This window comes from Magnolia sinica, chromosome 3 (assembly GCF_029962835.1).
Source record: "Magnolia sinica isolate HGM2019 chromosome 3, MsV1, whole genome shotgun sequence".
Lineage (NCBI taxonomy): Eukaryota > Viridiplantae > Streptophyta > Magnoliopsida > Magnoliales > Magnoliaceae > Magnolia > Magnolia sinica.
In genome coordinates, this window is record NC_080575.1 from 128,534,657 (window position 1) to 128,547,353 (window position 12,697).

General features: G+C 41.2%; 1 protein-coding gene across 1 annotated transcript in view; it reads right to left on the reverse strand.

Annotated features, from left to right (window-relative positions):
• Positions 1-5,628: 5,628 nt before the first annotated feature.
• Positions 5,629-12,697, reverse strand: part of LOC131239159 (uncharacterized) — a 74,725-nt gene continuing 67,656 nt past the window's right edge. Inside the window, 5 exon segments of the mRNA XM_058236715.1 lie at positions 5,629-5,912; positions 5,985-6,048; positions 6,557-6,693; positions 6,696-6,858; positions 6,988-7,202. Coding sequence (XP_058092698.1) covers positions 5,644-5,912; positions 5,985-6,048; positions 6,557-6,693; positions 6,696-6,858; positions 6,988-7,202 — 848 coding nt within the window. The 3' untranslated portion in view covers positions 5,629-5,643.

Consider the following 12,697-nt stretch of genomic DNA (forward strand, 5'->3'; position numbering starts at 1 on the left):
CGTCTCGAGCAAAGTAGGTATGGTTTTGTGGAGTGTGTTTTTCAAGCTAATATATATTTTACTGCAGTACGTAATTTTTAGAGGTGTACGCAAACTGAGCTAGCTCGACTTGACTTGAAAAAGCTTGATTCGACTTGGTTGGAAGCTGAGTTCGAGCCGAGTCAAATTGATTTTTTGAGCTCCAAAATGAGTTTGGGCTGAGTTCAAGCTGACCCCAGCTTGACTCGGATTGAACCCAACTCGAATCGAACTCGGATCAAACCAATTCGGTGACTCGGTTACTTTAATATTAATGTTGCTCACCAAGCGTTCGATGAAATGACTTAAAAAAGTGTAGCCGGTGGCAAGGAAGGTATGTATATGAAACCAACGTCCTTTTTTTCTTAATCTTAATATTTATGTTACTTTGAAGGTGTTTGATAAAATACTTATAAATCCATTGCTACTATCTGAAATACAGTAAGATTTTGAAGGTGCAATATAGGTGTTTATGAGAATGCTGCAATAGCGAACTCAACTTGAACTGGCCCAAGCTGCTAACCGAACCCAGCCGAACTGGCCAATCAAGCTCGAGGACCGAGTAGAGCCGAGTTCGAGCTTAGGTCAGCTAGTGGCCGAGCCAAGTTGAGCTGAGGCCAGCTCGACTCGGTTTGACTCAATGTACACCCCTAGTAATTTCATATTGTGGGGCCCATGGCTTGGTGATCTAGACCATTGATCTTAGTGGACTCTGCAACAAAAAACTTTGTATGTACCAGAAGTCCACTGGATGGGAAGATTATAGGGGTCGATTGGTTGGCCTACAAACGTATCAATAAGAGTTCAACGGAGAAATAGATAAAAGATAAAAGGGCCAGCTCTTCCAAACTGCGACCACACGTTCTTTTTTTGTTTCTTTCTTTGTAATTAAATTTCGTGATTGGTGACGCGGACCACTATATTGTTGTCTTTTGTTAGCCATCTATTTTCAGGCCACCAGTTGAAAGGTTAGGATTGAATTTTTTCCAATAGATTTTCAGAGGTTGGTCCATCCTCAGTGTGGAGTAACAAACCAATGGCCTGGATCAACGAACCATGGGTCCCACTTGTACAAACTGAAAACCAAAGCATGCTGTGCACATCTTGGGGCCGCGCGAAGATCTTATAATTCGTCCACGTACAAACGCATGTATACGAAGATGGCGGTCCACCAATCCTAATATTTATATCTTACATATCCAGTGGGAGACGCACTATTTCCCACTGAGTGTACGAAAGTTGGAATTTAAGTAAATACCAAATGGGAGGGCTGGAATGGTTTCACAGCACTAAGCAGGATTTAAATGTCTTACTCAGATCCACTTGATGAGTGGACAAGCCCGGTTTCTGAAACGGATGACAACAAGATCACTTTCATCTTAATCCAAAATATCTCTTTTCTATTTGCAAGGAATCCATTTAAATGTTTTGAGATATATTTAATTCCCACGATGAACTCTTATTTCGTTGGCCCAATTGTGATGTGGATGTTGAATCTAAACTGTGAATACGGTCAATCACCTCATCCCCATACATTTGAAAATTCATCCTAACCCAAAATTCCAAAGTGAAGCATCAAACGTGGAAGTTTCGGTTATATGCATCACCTTTCCTAATGTGTTTTTCCTAGCTCATATGAGCTACAAATGACATTGGAATTTCAAACAATTACCCATATGATGGGAAAACCCATATGCATGATTCGGATTGCACTTACCGAAGATTGTATAGGCTCTGCACAACTTGAATGCGCTGTAAGCAGCAGAAAAATGAAACCCTAAAGAAACTTAGAAACATCCAAACCACAAAGGAAAAAAAAAAAAAAAAACCAATAGAAAAAGATGTAAAAATTAACACTTAAAATTTCAAAGACATGCTTAGAAACACTAAAATAAATAAATCCAACGAACATCTAAAAACGCTCAGAAATACGAATAAACACCCACAGGGAAAAAATAATAATCCAACAGTACTGAAATTAAAAACAAAAACAAAAATCCAAAAAGCTCAGAAAACAATTCTACCACCGGCAAACATAAAGAAACAACCCTGAACACTCAAAATATTATAAGCACTCCAAAAAAACACCAACAATATAAAGAATACCTAGCAAGCCCGAAATTATATTTAGAAAGATGCATTTGATTAAATAGAATTAATACCATTATTATATAATGATTATATGTTTGGAAATACCAAGGTATTTTGACCATCCAATATTTGGGATTAAATTCTTTGTTTGGGAAAAATAATGTATTACATGAAACTAATGTTTGGTGGATGTTTGAAGTGTAATTAAGGAACCAGATTTCACAACTAATGCCAATCACCTGTATCTATATGCAACTTGAGTGCTACATGTAAAGGGCACATATGGTAAGATGGTATGAATAAAATACATGGATCAATGTGGGGCCATAGATGCAGTGGCAATCAACCAAAAATCACGCTGTATATCTTGTTGGGAGTAAAAGGTTAAATATTTGAATTAATCCAATCCTTTCCATAGATTCCAAACTTTGGATGAAATTTATATCACAACCTAATGTAATACCATACCACCTAATCCCGCTTACCAAACAGGCCCTAAGAAATACCTAAAAATACTTTTAAAAAAATAACCTACTACCCATGAGGAAAAGAGACCGTGAGGTCAACCTCGAAGGAGCTTCTAATGAAATTGAGCCATGTGGGGCCATCATGGTCTGTATTGGACATCCACCCCCATCAATTACATGCATCATTCCATCATGGGCCGCATGCCTAAAAATCAACCCAACTCATGACTTAGGTAGGCCACACCAAAAATAATAGTTGAGAGGGGATACCTACCCATTGAAACCTTCATAATTGTTCATAGGGCTCATTGAGATCTTGTTCAGATATCCTACCCGTCGATTGTGGATGTCCCACTTGGATGGGGTCACATCATGTTTCAACCGTATTCAAAACTTAGGTGTATACACAGACACACACACACACACACGCTAACCTGTGCACAAGTTCTCCCATGAACTTGATTGGTGAAAACTTTTTGACAACTCATCTCACCTAATATGAATCCAAAATCTGAACGGTCCATGTGATTCAGCACCCCATCAAACTATATATATATATATATATATATATAACCATTAAGAAAACAAAAAGATACTAAAAATGCTTCTTTTTTTTTTAAATTTTTATTTTTTAATACACACCCTCACATCCACACACAGCATAATGGGTGCTAAAAACACTCAAAACACTGGAAAACATCAAGAAACACTAGGGACCTAATTTGATACACCACCATAAGCAGCTCTTTTTGTTTTTCTCCTTCTTGTAGCATCAATTAAGCTACCTATTTACTGAAAATTAGTTTGGCAAGCACTTTATTAGAAGTAACTTATTAGTTTATACTTATTTGTAATCCCAAGTACAACAATTTGCTTTTCTACATTGTACTTTTTTACTCTCCCTCTCTCATTTCTTCACGTGGTGGACACCCGATATCAAAGGGGGACTTGCATGATGGATGGCCCACATGATGAACGGTCCAAATCAAAAGTTGCTCCACGTGATGGGTAATAGACACTGAAGGTGAGCCCCACGTGATGGACAGTTAACATTATTTCGAGGCCCTACATGATGACTGACCCACATGAAGGTGGGCCCCACATAATGGATGGTCCACAGCAAAGATCGGCCCCTAAAGATTAATGGCCCACATCCAAGGTGGGCCCCAGCATGATGGACGTCCCACTTTGAAAGAGGGCCCTCATGATGGGTGCCATACATTGAAGGTAGGGCCACATGATGGATGATCCCCATCAAGGTGGGCCCACATCAAAGATCAGCCTCTAATGATGAATGGCCCACATCCATGGCAAGCCATGGTGGAAGAATCAGGCCAATCCAATTGTCATAACCCTTTAAAATAGGGCCAATTTATTTCAACCGTCCGTTGCTGCCATATATCACATGGTTAGAATCATCAAATCAAAGTGTTACATTAAAATCATACTAAATACCAAGCAGACGTTTCAAGATGATGATTGTACCTATTTCGTTTATCCAGTCAATCTTGACCGTTCATTTTCATGCTATTGATCAGAAGCTTAGGCTCTGCCAATTGGCATGATTTTATATAATGGCTTGCTTCTAATTGTATGAATGAATGAACAGTCTTGATCAATAATGGCGACCACATAATGCCATTTAAAAGGTTTAGGACGTCATAAACCATATGCTAGATGGTATGTTACCATGCCATTGCCATCGTTTACAGCCATGGAGACATGGCCCGTATGCGATGACCATCATCCAAAAAGTTGAGTTTTTTCTAAACTAGAAATATAAGCCATGAAGAAATTCTTCTTGAATACTCTCTATGAGTAGAGAAGGTAGTTACTATACACAACACAAACTCTTCTTTGGAACTCCATATCATCTTAACAGAATCGTGCCAATAAACCTTTCACAATCCTAACCGGATTTTCAGTAAACAAGAATCTGGAATGTGGTTACTTTAGGACCCTCTCCTATATTGGCTTTGAGATTTTGATCTCCAAAATTGGCCACAGCTGCTGGAGCTTTGCTGCTGATTATTTCTAAAGGGCCTGCACAAGTTGTATGGAAACTAACTGGGGGCTTTTGTGTGCCTCTGGCCTCATAGAGCCCAAATGCAGAGGTGGTCAGATGATAGGAATCGTCCATCCCCTGGGACATGCCAATAACCATAACGAAGGTTGATCATGACCATCAATTGCCACAATTACCCATCAGCGTGATTTTCATATTATGGCCCATCCACAGCAGTGCCCAAAAAAAACGGACGATTCCAATCATCTATCTCTCTGTATGGAGAAATGGGTCCGATGGGGCAAGGCATGCTGGAGGAGCCAGTCACTACCTCTCTGAAACAATTGTAGTGATTTCAAACCAGTAGTGGAGAGGCTACAGCTCACACCAAACCAAAAAGAAAAGGGCTGCATCTGAGATTGCTACTAATGGAGTTTATCACAAAATGGTGGGCTGGATGCTGGCATTTGCAGTGTGTGACCAGTACTCTTTAACGAGCTTCCCGAACAGCGAGTCCTCTCTCTTCATCAGCTTCATTGGCTCATCATACTCCAATTTCCCTGAGAAGAAAATTAACATCATTTCTCCATGAGGTTTTAAGCTTTTGCCAAGCCATTCCGGCAGAAAGCCATAAAACAAATTGATACCATGCAGCATCACTCTAGAAGAGTAATGAGGCTGGTCCCATGACTTGAATGTCCAAGCAGGAGAATGTTCCAGCTACACAACACCAAATGCAAGGAGGGCAGCCATTACAAGAAGCCTGAATAACTAGGGGTGTGTTTGGATGCCACCCATTTTTCATTTCACATAATATCAACAGAGACAGGCATTCGTCAAATAAATAAATAAATAAAAGAGGTTGGCGAGGTGTAGATTGACTCTCTCGCACACCTGAACATATGTGCCATGTTTTAAAAAAATCTGAACCATTCCTCAAACTTGGCACCACAGAAAACCCATTCAGCTGAAATTTCAGGCCTACACCTGAGTGAGCTACAATCTTAAGCTCAAATCCAGCCATTGGCATGGTTCCGACAGGCGTTGTTTGAAGAAAATGCATTAGTACTCAAGGGGATAAAGAAGCTCACCATCGCTGATAGCAAGCACCATTGTGCAGTCCATCACAGATGGTATTCTGTGGGCAACCATAATGACGGTGCAGTCAGCAAACTCATCACTTATGGTCTTCTGAAGAATCGCATCTGTTGCATTGTCAATTGATGCCGTGGCTTCATCGAGCACTAGTATCCGGCTTCTTCTCAACAAAGCACGTCCCAGGAAGAACAACTGCCGCTGCCCCATGCTCCAATTCAACCCGTCTTCTACCACTGCAATATCGGACTCATTATAATGATTTGCAGCCAAAACAACAAGAGTCCTCCATATTCTAAAATACTCACCTAGAGAGTCCAAACCCTCTCCTTTCTCTTGAACTGCCTCCTGAAGATGGCACTTCCCAAGCACCTTCTCAATATGAAAGACCATACAATTAGTATAAGCAACTGTATTAAAACCCATCTGGGAATTGATGAGTTACATGACTGGGCGCTCTCGAATGAGTCAAGCTCAGAAATCAAATGGTTGATGCCCAAATTGAGTAGGAGTTTTGGGACTCTGTAATTTGAGGCATCTTCATTCATTTTCCCAAAACTTGGCTGCTCTCTCATTTCATAATGGGTCGTTTGGATGCCTGTAAATGGTTTAATTGGTAAATGATTTGAAGGTGTAAACCATTTACAGCCTGTCCTGTTTGTATAGTCTGCAATTGTTGAAGTCCTGTAAATGGAGAACCAAAATTTGAAAATATAGCCGTTAGGCTGTAAATGAAATCCCACCTGTAAATGAAATAGAGTTAAATGCTGTCAACGATATCCCTGTGAATCATTTACAACTTGCCCCATTTACAGACATCCAAATGATAATAAGCAGTGGTGAAAGGAAATGGAAAAACAGATGTCAGTGGTAATATTACCTCCCAGATTTCCTGATCAGTATGTTTTGCTAAGGGATCCAAATTGAATCTGATAGTACCATGAAAAAGAGTCGGGTCTTGAGGAATGACCCTAAAACGAGATCTCAGATCATGAAGACCAATCGTGGAGATGTGCCATCAATGATGATTTTTCCCGCTTCTGGCTCCACCAAACGAAACAATGCCCCAATAAAGGTTGTCTTCCCACTGCCAGTCCGCCCAACTATTCCAATCTTGTGCCCTCCTTCAAATGTGCCACTTATCCCCGGAAGAATGAGCGGAGTATCTGGTCTATATCTGATCTGATTGACATTTCTTTCTCAGTATTATAATGATATAATCTTTATAAACCATGAAGTTCCAATTATACATTAGCTTTCCTAAATGAAATTGAAGGGTAGGATTTACTTTATTATTAATGTTGAATTTACCTTCAAATCTAGGAGCTCCACTTTACCGACAGTAGGCCAATCAGGCATGGGTCGGTTGCCTTCTATGATTTCAGGGGCCTCACTTGGGATATGCATGTACTGATGAAGCCTTTCCACGGAGATGATATAGTTTGCAATAGTGCACTGATTTTGAATAAAGAGAACTAGGGAAGGGTTTAAGGAAAGACCATAAGATAATGCCATCCCAATAAATCCTGCATCAGAGTATTGTAACCACACGGTTCATCAACCAAACAAATAGGTTTCAGGAACATCATTCGTGAAATGTGAGGGCAGATTGACAGCATTGAAAAAGAAACTGAGAGAGCATTAGCACAAATTAGTGTTAGGTATTTGCTAATTAGCTTTCAATTTAGGATTATTATCATCTAAGCATATTTTCTGTTTAAATGACAATTCCTCTATGTTGTATCAATTCCACTAACAATAAATGGTTTCTTTGAGCATAGTTCAAAAACCTGAAAACTTGATTTGACTGGATGTTTAGCCGGGTCAGGTTGATTCAAAGACTTGACTTGACTCGACTCAATATTTAACGATTATAAAATCGGAATTATTAGGAATGCAGCATAACTAATATAGAATGTAACCCAAACCAATAGCACAGAAGCTTCACTGGTTAAGGGTGTTACTGTTGAGAAGTGGAGCCACATCTAGGGTCGCGCACGACCGGCTCGACCTGTCGTGGCCCCCTGCTCGACCAGTCGTGGACTGGCTCGACTCAAAGTCCAGCGAGCATTAGTTTTTTGTTCCAAGGTGCTCGACCGGTCGTGGCCCATGCTCGACCGGTCGTGGGGTCCGCTCGACCGGTCGTGGGGTCCGCTCGACCGGTCGTAGTTACGCAGATTCGTTTTCGAATCTGATGCGGACTGCGGATTTCTATGTCGACTTTCGCAAGAGTGCGAAAGGGAAGTTGTCAAAACTATAAATTGGGGTTCCTAGGGCTATTATAGGGTTAAGGTGAATATTGGAAAATATTTTTAAGATGTGGGCAAGGGATTTTCTCTGTACTTCCAAGGGAGAGGTTAGTATATTGCCTTGTAATCTATGTTCGTTCTTCATAGTGGAAGTTTGCATCCATGGTTTTTTACCCTAGTTTGGGGTTTTTCCATGTATATCTTGTCTTGTGGTTTGTTTGCATTGCTTTGATCTGTTTCTAGTTTATGTTTTTTCTTGTTTATCATTTGTGGGTGAGGCCTGAGATTAGATCTAGGCTCACTGCGTTGTTGGCGTGCTGCGCAACAACTGGTATCAAAGCTATTGGTTTAGTTCTATTGAGAGCGATGACAGAAGAAGGGAAAACTAGAATTGAGAAGTTTGATGGTTCAAACTTTGCCATCTGGAAGATGCAGATGGAGGATTATCTGTATCAGAAAGACCTCTATATTCCTCTAGGAGGAAAAAAGAAGAAACCAGAAAAGATGACAGATGATGAATGGTTTTTACTAGATAGGAAGGCTTTAGGAACGATCCGGCTCTCTTTGTCTAAAAGTGTCGCCTTCAACATATCCAAGATGAAAATTATAAAAGAATTAATGGAAGCCCTAGCTACCATGTATGAAAAGCCATCAGCATCCAACAAGGTTTATCTTATGAAACAACTATTCAACATGAAGATGTCAGATGGTGGCAGCGTGGCTGAACATCTAAATGAGTTCATTACAAGCCAGTTGGAATCCGTTGGCATTATTTTTGAGGATGAAGTCAGGGCTTTATTGATCTTATCCAGTTTGCCAGACAGTTGGGATGGTTTGGTGATTACTGTGAGCAATTCTTCAGGGTCGACAAAGCTGAAATTTGATGATGTGGTCGGTCTAATTCTCATCGAAGAATCTAGAAGAAAGGCATCAGGAGTTTCAGGGGATTCAGGGAATGCTTTAAACATTGAAGGAAGAGGAAGATCGCTGAACAAAGGAGGCAATAAACACGGGCGTTCTAAGTCGAGGGAGAAGTCAAAGGGACCGCAAGACAAAGACGGGTGTTGGCATTGCGGCAAGAAGGAGCACTTGAAACGTGATTGTAGGGCACTCAAGAAACAAGAAGGAAGCTCTCAAGGCGAGAAGGATTCAGTGAATCTATCTGAGGAGAGTGACACAGAGGCATTGATCTTGTCTCTTGATGCGAGGAATGAGTCTTGGGTTATAGACTCAGGTGCTTCGTTTCATGCCACTTCGTGTAAGGAAGTTCTGCATAACTATGTATCAGGTGACTTCGGGAGAGTCTACGTGGGTGATGATGAGCCGTGCAGTATTGTTGAAAAGGGAGACATTCATATGAATCAGAAAGACGGAACGACGTTGAAATTAAAGGATGTCAGACATGTACCAAGTTTGAGAAGGAATCTGATCTCAGTGGGGCAGTTGGCCGATACCGGTTATATGACGACATTCACCAGTGATTCCTGGAAGATCACAAAAGGTACCTTAGTGATATCTCGAGGCAAAAAGGAAGGTACTTTGTATGTGACTTCAAGATCGTATGGTTCACTCGTAGTCACATCTACTGGAGTGAATGGGCAGTTATGGCATCAGGGGTTGGGACATATGAGTGAGAAAGGGATGAAAGTGTTATTGTCAAAAGGGAAGCTACCAAGGCTGAAGTCTATTAACTTGGAATTCTGCGAGGACTGCGTGTATGGCAAGCAGAAGAGGGTAAGTTTCAAGAAGACGGGACGCGCTCCAAAGATGCATCTGTTGGAGCTTGTACACACTGATGTGTGGGGACCGGCACAGGTATTATCTCTTGGTGGCTCACGTTATTTTGTTTCTTTTATTGATGATGCTAATAGAAAACTGTGGGTCTATTTCTTAAAGCATAAATCTGATGTATTTGATGTATTTAAGAAGTGAAAAGTTATGGTAGAAAACGAGACAAGTAAAACAGTAAAATGTCTCAGATCTGATAATGGGGGAGAGTACTGTGATAAAAGGTTTGAGGAGTATTGTACAACAAAAGGAATCAAACATCAGAAAATAATTCCAGGGACACCGCAGCAGAACGGTGTGGTTGAGCGGATTAACAGGACCATCCTTGAGCGCGCCAGGAGCATGAGGTTACTACAGGCTTGCCCAAGATATTGTGGGCAGATGCTGTGAATACTGTCGTATATCTCATTAATAGAAGTCCCTCAGCATTATTGGATAGTGAGCTACCAGAAGAAACGTGGACTGGGAAGGAGGTGAACCTTGCACATCTCAGAGTGTTCGGTTACACTTCATATGTTCACATTGATGCAGAGCACAAAAACAAGCTAGATGCGAAGTCCAGGAGGTGCACGTTTATAGGCTACGGGCAGCATGATTTTGGCTACAAGTTCTGGAATGCAGAAAACAGGAAAATCATTAGAAGCAAGGACGTAGTCTTCAATGAAAAAGTGATGCATAAGGACAATGTGCAGGAAAATAAGGCCGAAAAAAAGAAATTCGTAGAGATGAAAGAGTTACTGGACACGGGTGTTACAATGCCACAAGATGATCATGCACAAGAGCATTATGAGTGTTCACTCCCCAAGTGCAGGGTTGTGATGTAGTAATAAACTCGGTAAGACCGAGGTCGAATCCCAAGGGACTGATGCCTGTACGTTATCTGAAACTAGGTAGAAATAGACTAGCTTACAATGAAATCTAAATCAAATATAAATTGATGAATAATGGTGAGAAATTAATGTAAAACTTAAGAGAAGTCAGAGATAAGAAACTAGGGATTCAGAGGATCCACTTGTAGAGATCAGAGAGATCTTATGCCTGTTTCAAGAACTCAACTGGACTTAGAGTCTCATCTTCATCCAGTTGAAAGGTGTAACCATGAAAATCAAACCGAACTTTAAAGAGATGAAAGGTATATGAATTAGAATGGATTCCATCACCAAACCATGCCTAGGAGACAGAGTAAACAACAGAATTAAACTAATTACCACCCAATCAACATGATATGAAGGTTAGGAAGGGTACCATCATCCGACCATGCCCAGGAGACGATGATGAACACTAGGGCTTCCTTACGTCATAATCAAAATAAGGAAAGGAACATGCTCAAAGCTATCGCAGACCCGTTGTAATTTTAGTCACAACAGACCATTAAAAACTAAAAACATTCCCTTAATTAAAATAAAATCAACATCAGTTCGGTCTAAACAAAAGGCAGAAGCATAAAGTCTCCCATCATCCTACAAGCTTCACCTCCTAGCCCGAGCTAAGAGGTCTAGCCTAGCATGATCATGCTAAAACCAAAGAAAAACATGAAAGGAAAGAAATAAATAAAAAGAAAAAGAAAAAGGAAAAAAAAGAACTCCAGAAACCGGCTTCAAAATTCGCCTCCACGGCTGCACTCCATGTCCCAGATCTCCCTGACGTGGGTCCCTGCAAAAACCGATCCCCCCATTCTTCCTTTTCTCTTCTCTCTTTATAGCCCCTGTAAAAGGGCAGTGGAGCGGACAGTTTCTCAAGAGCCGACGTCGCTGGAGTGTTTTTTACGCACTCCTTAAAATAGCAACCAGATGTGCTTTGGATAGTGGAGTTGGTGGTATCTGTGGGACCCACTTATAGTAATCCTTCAGCGAATCTGCATCGATTATTGTCTTAGTACGGTCCATTTAGGCCAATATTCGAAATTTGGAATAGATCTGAACTTTTGATGGGCCAACTCGTGGATCAATGTCTGGCGAAAGATCCAATCCTGACGATCTTATCTGAATAAATGGTTGCAAGGGAATAGGAGTTTTTGGTCGGCATCCTCCTCTGGACACTCTGGATGGTTGGGATCAACCGTCTGATGACGAAAGTGGGCCGCTGATGGAACAGTAGACAGCCTGTGTGCGGAAGAAAACAGAGAGCTTCCGTCTCTGTTTAGGAAAGCTCAGCTGGCGCAGATTGGGTTTGCTTCCCTGTCGATAATGAAGGTGCAAGAGCCGGTGTCCGATCGGTTTTGAGCTAGCTTCAATATGGACAGTGTCGATCAAAGATCTGATTTGTGATGACGGGCCACCATCCTCTGAGAACAGAAGTTGATCGGTGCATCATACCGTAAGAGCTCCTGCTTCACTGGACATTTGGGTCACCCTCAGGTCCCGTCTGTATGCGATACTGGTAGTGGTTGGCCGAAATTTCATCATGAATATGATGGACGGTCTGGATCTTTCAACATATTGATGGGCAGGGCCCACTGTAAAAACCCAGTGGATGGCACGTCCGTCACTGGAAGTTTCGCAGTGCTCTATTTGGAAAGTTTGCAAAAAATAGGTGGAGCCCACTTCTGATGGTATTTTCAAAGATCTACTCCGCTCATCATTTTCTTAATAAAGTATAAGCCTATGGGTCAAAGTATGAAGTAGATCCAAACTCTAGGTGGGCCACACAATCAACCTGTGATGAGTCGATACAGAACGTTGAAGCAAACCTCTTGCTTACGTGCATGCATGCATATGAATTTCGTTATATTTACAGAATTGCCACTCTGCCTTCTAGAAACGTCCATCGTTCATTCCTCCCTACTGCACCATCCAAAAGAAGTGAAATTTGGCAAATATTCACCGTTTTTCGTGCTCTTTCCATCAGTTCAGTTTGGGTCCAGATCTCCCAAGGATGTCCAAGATGCTTTCTTAATGGTTATTGTCCTCTGATCTCTCTGTTGGGCCACTTCCACGAGGATCTAATGGCTGAAATTTGACGTGTACGGTTAATTTATGGTCCTC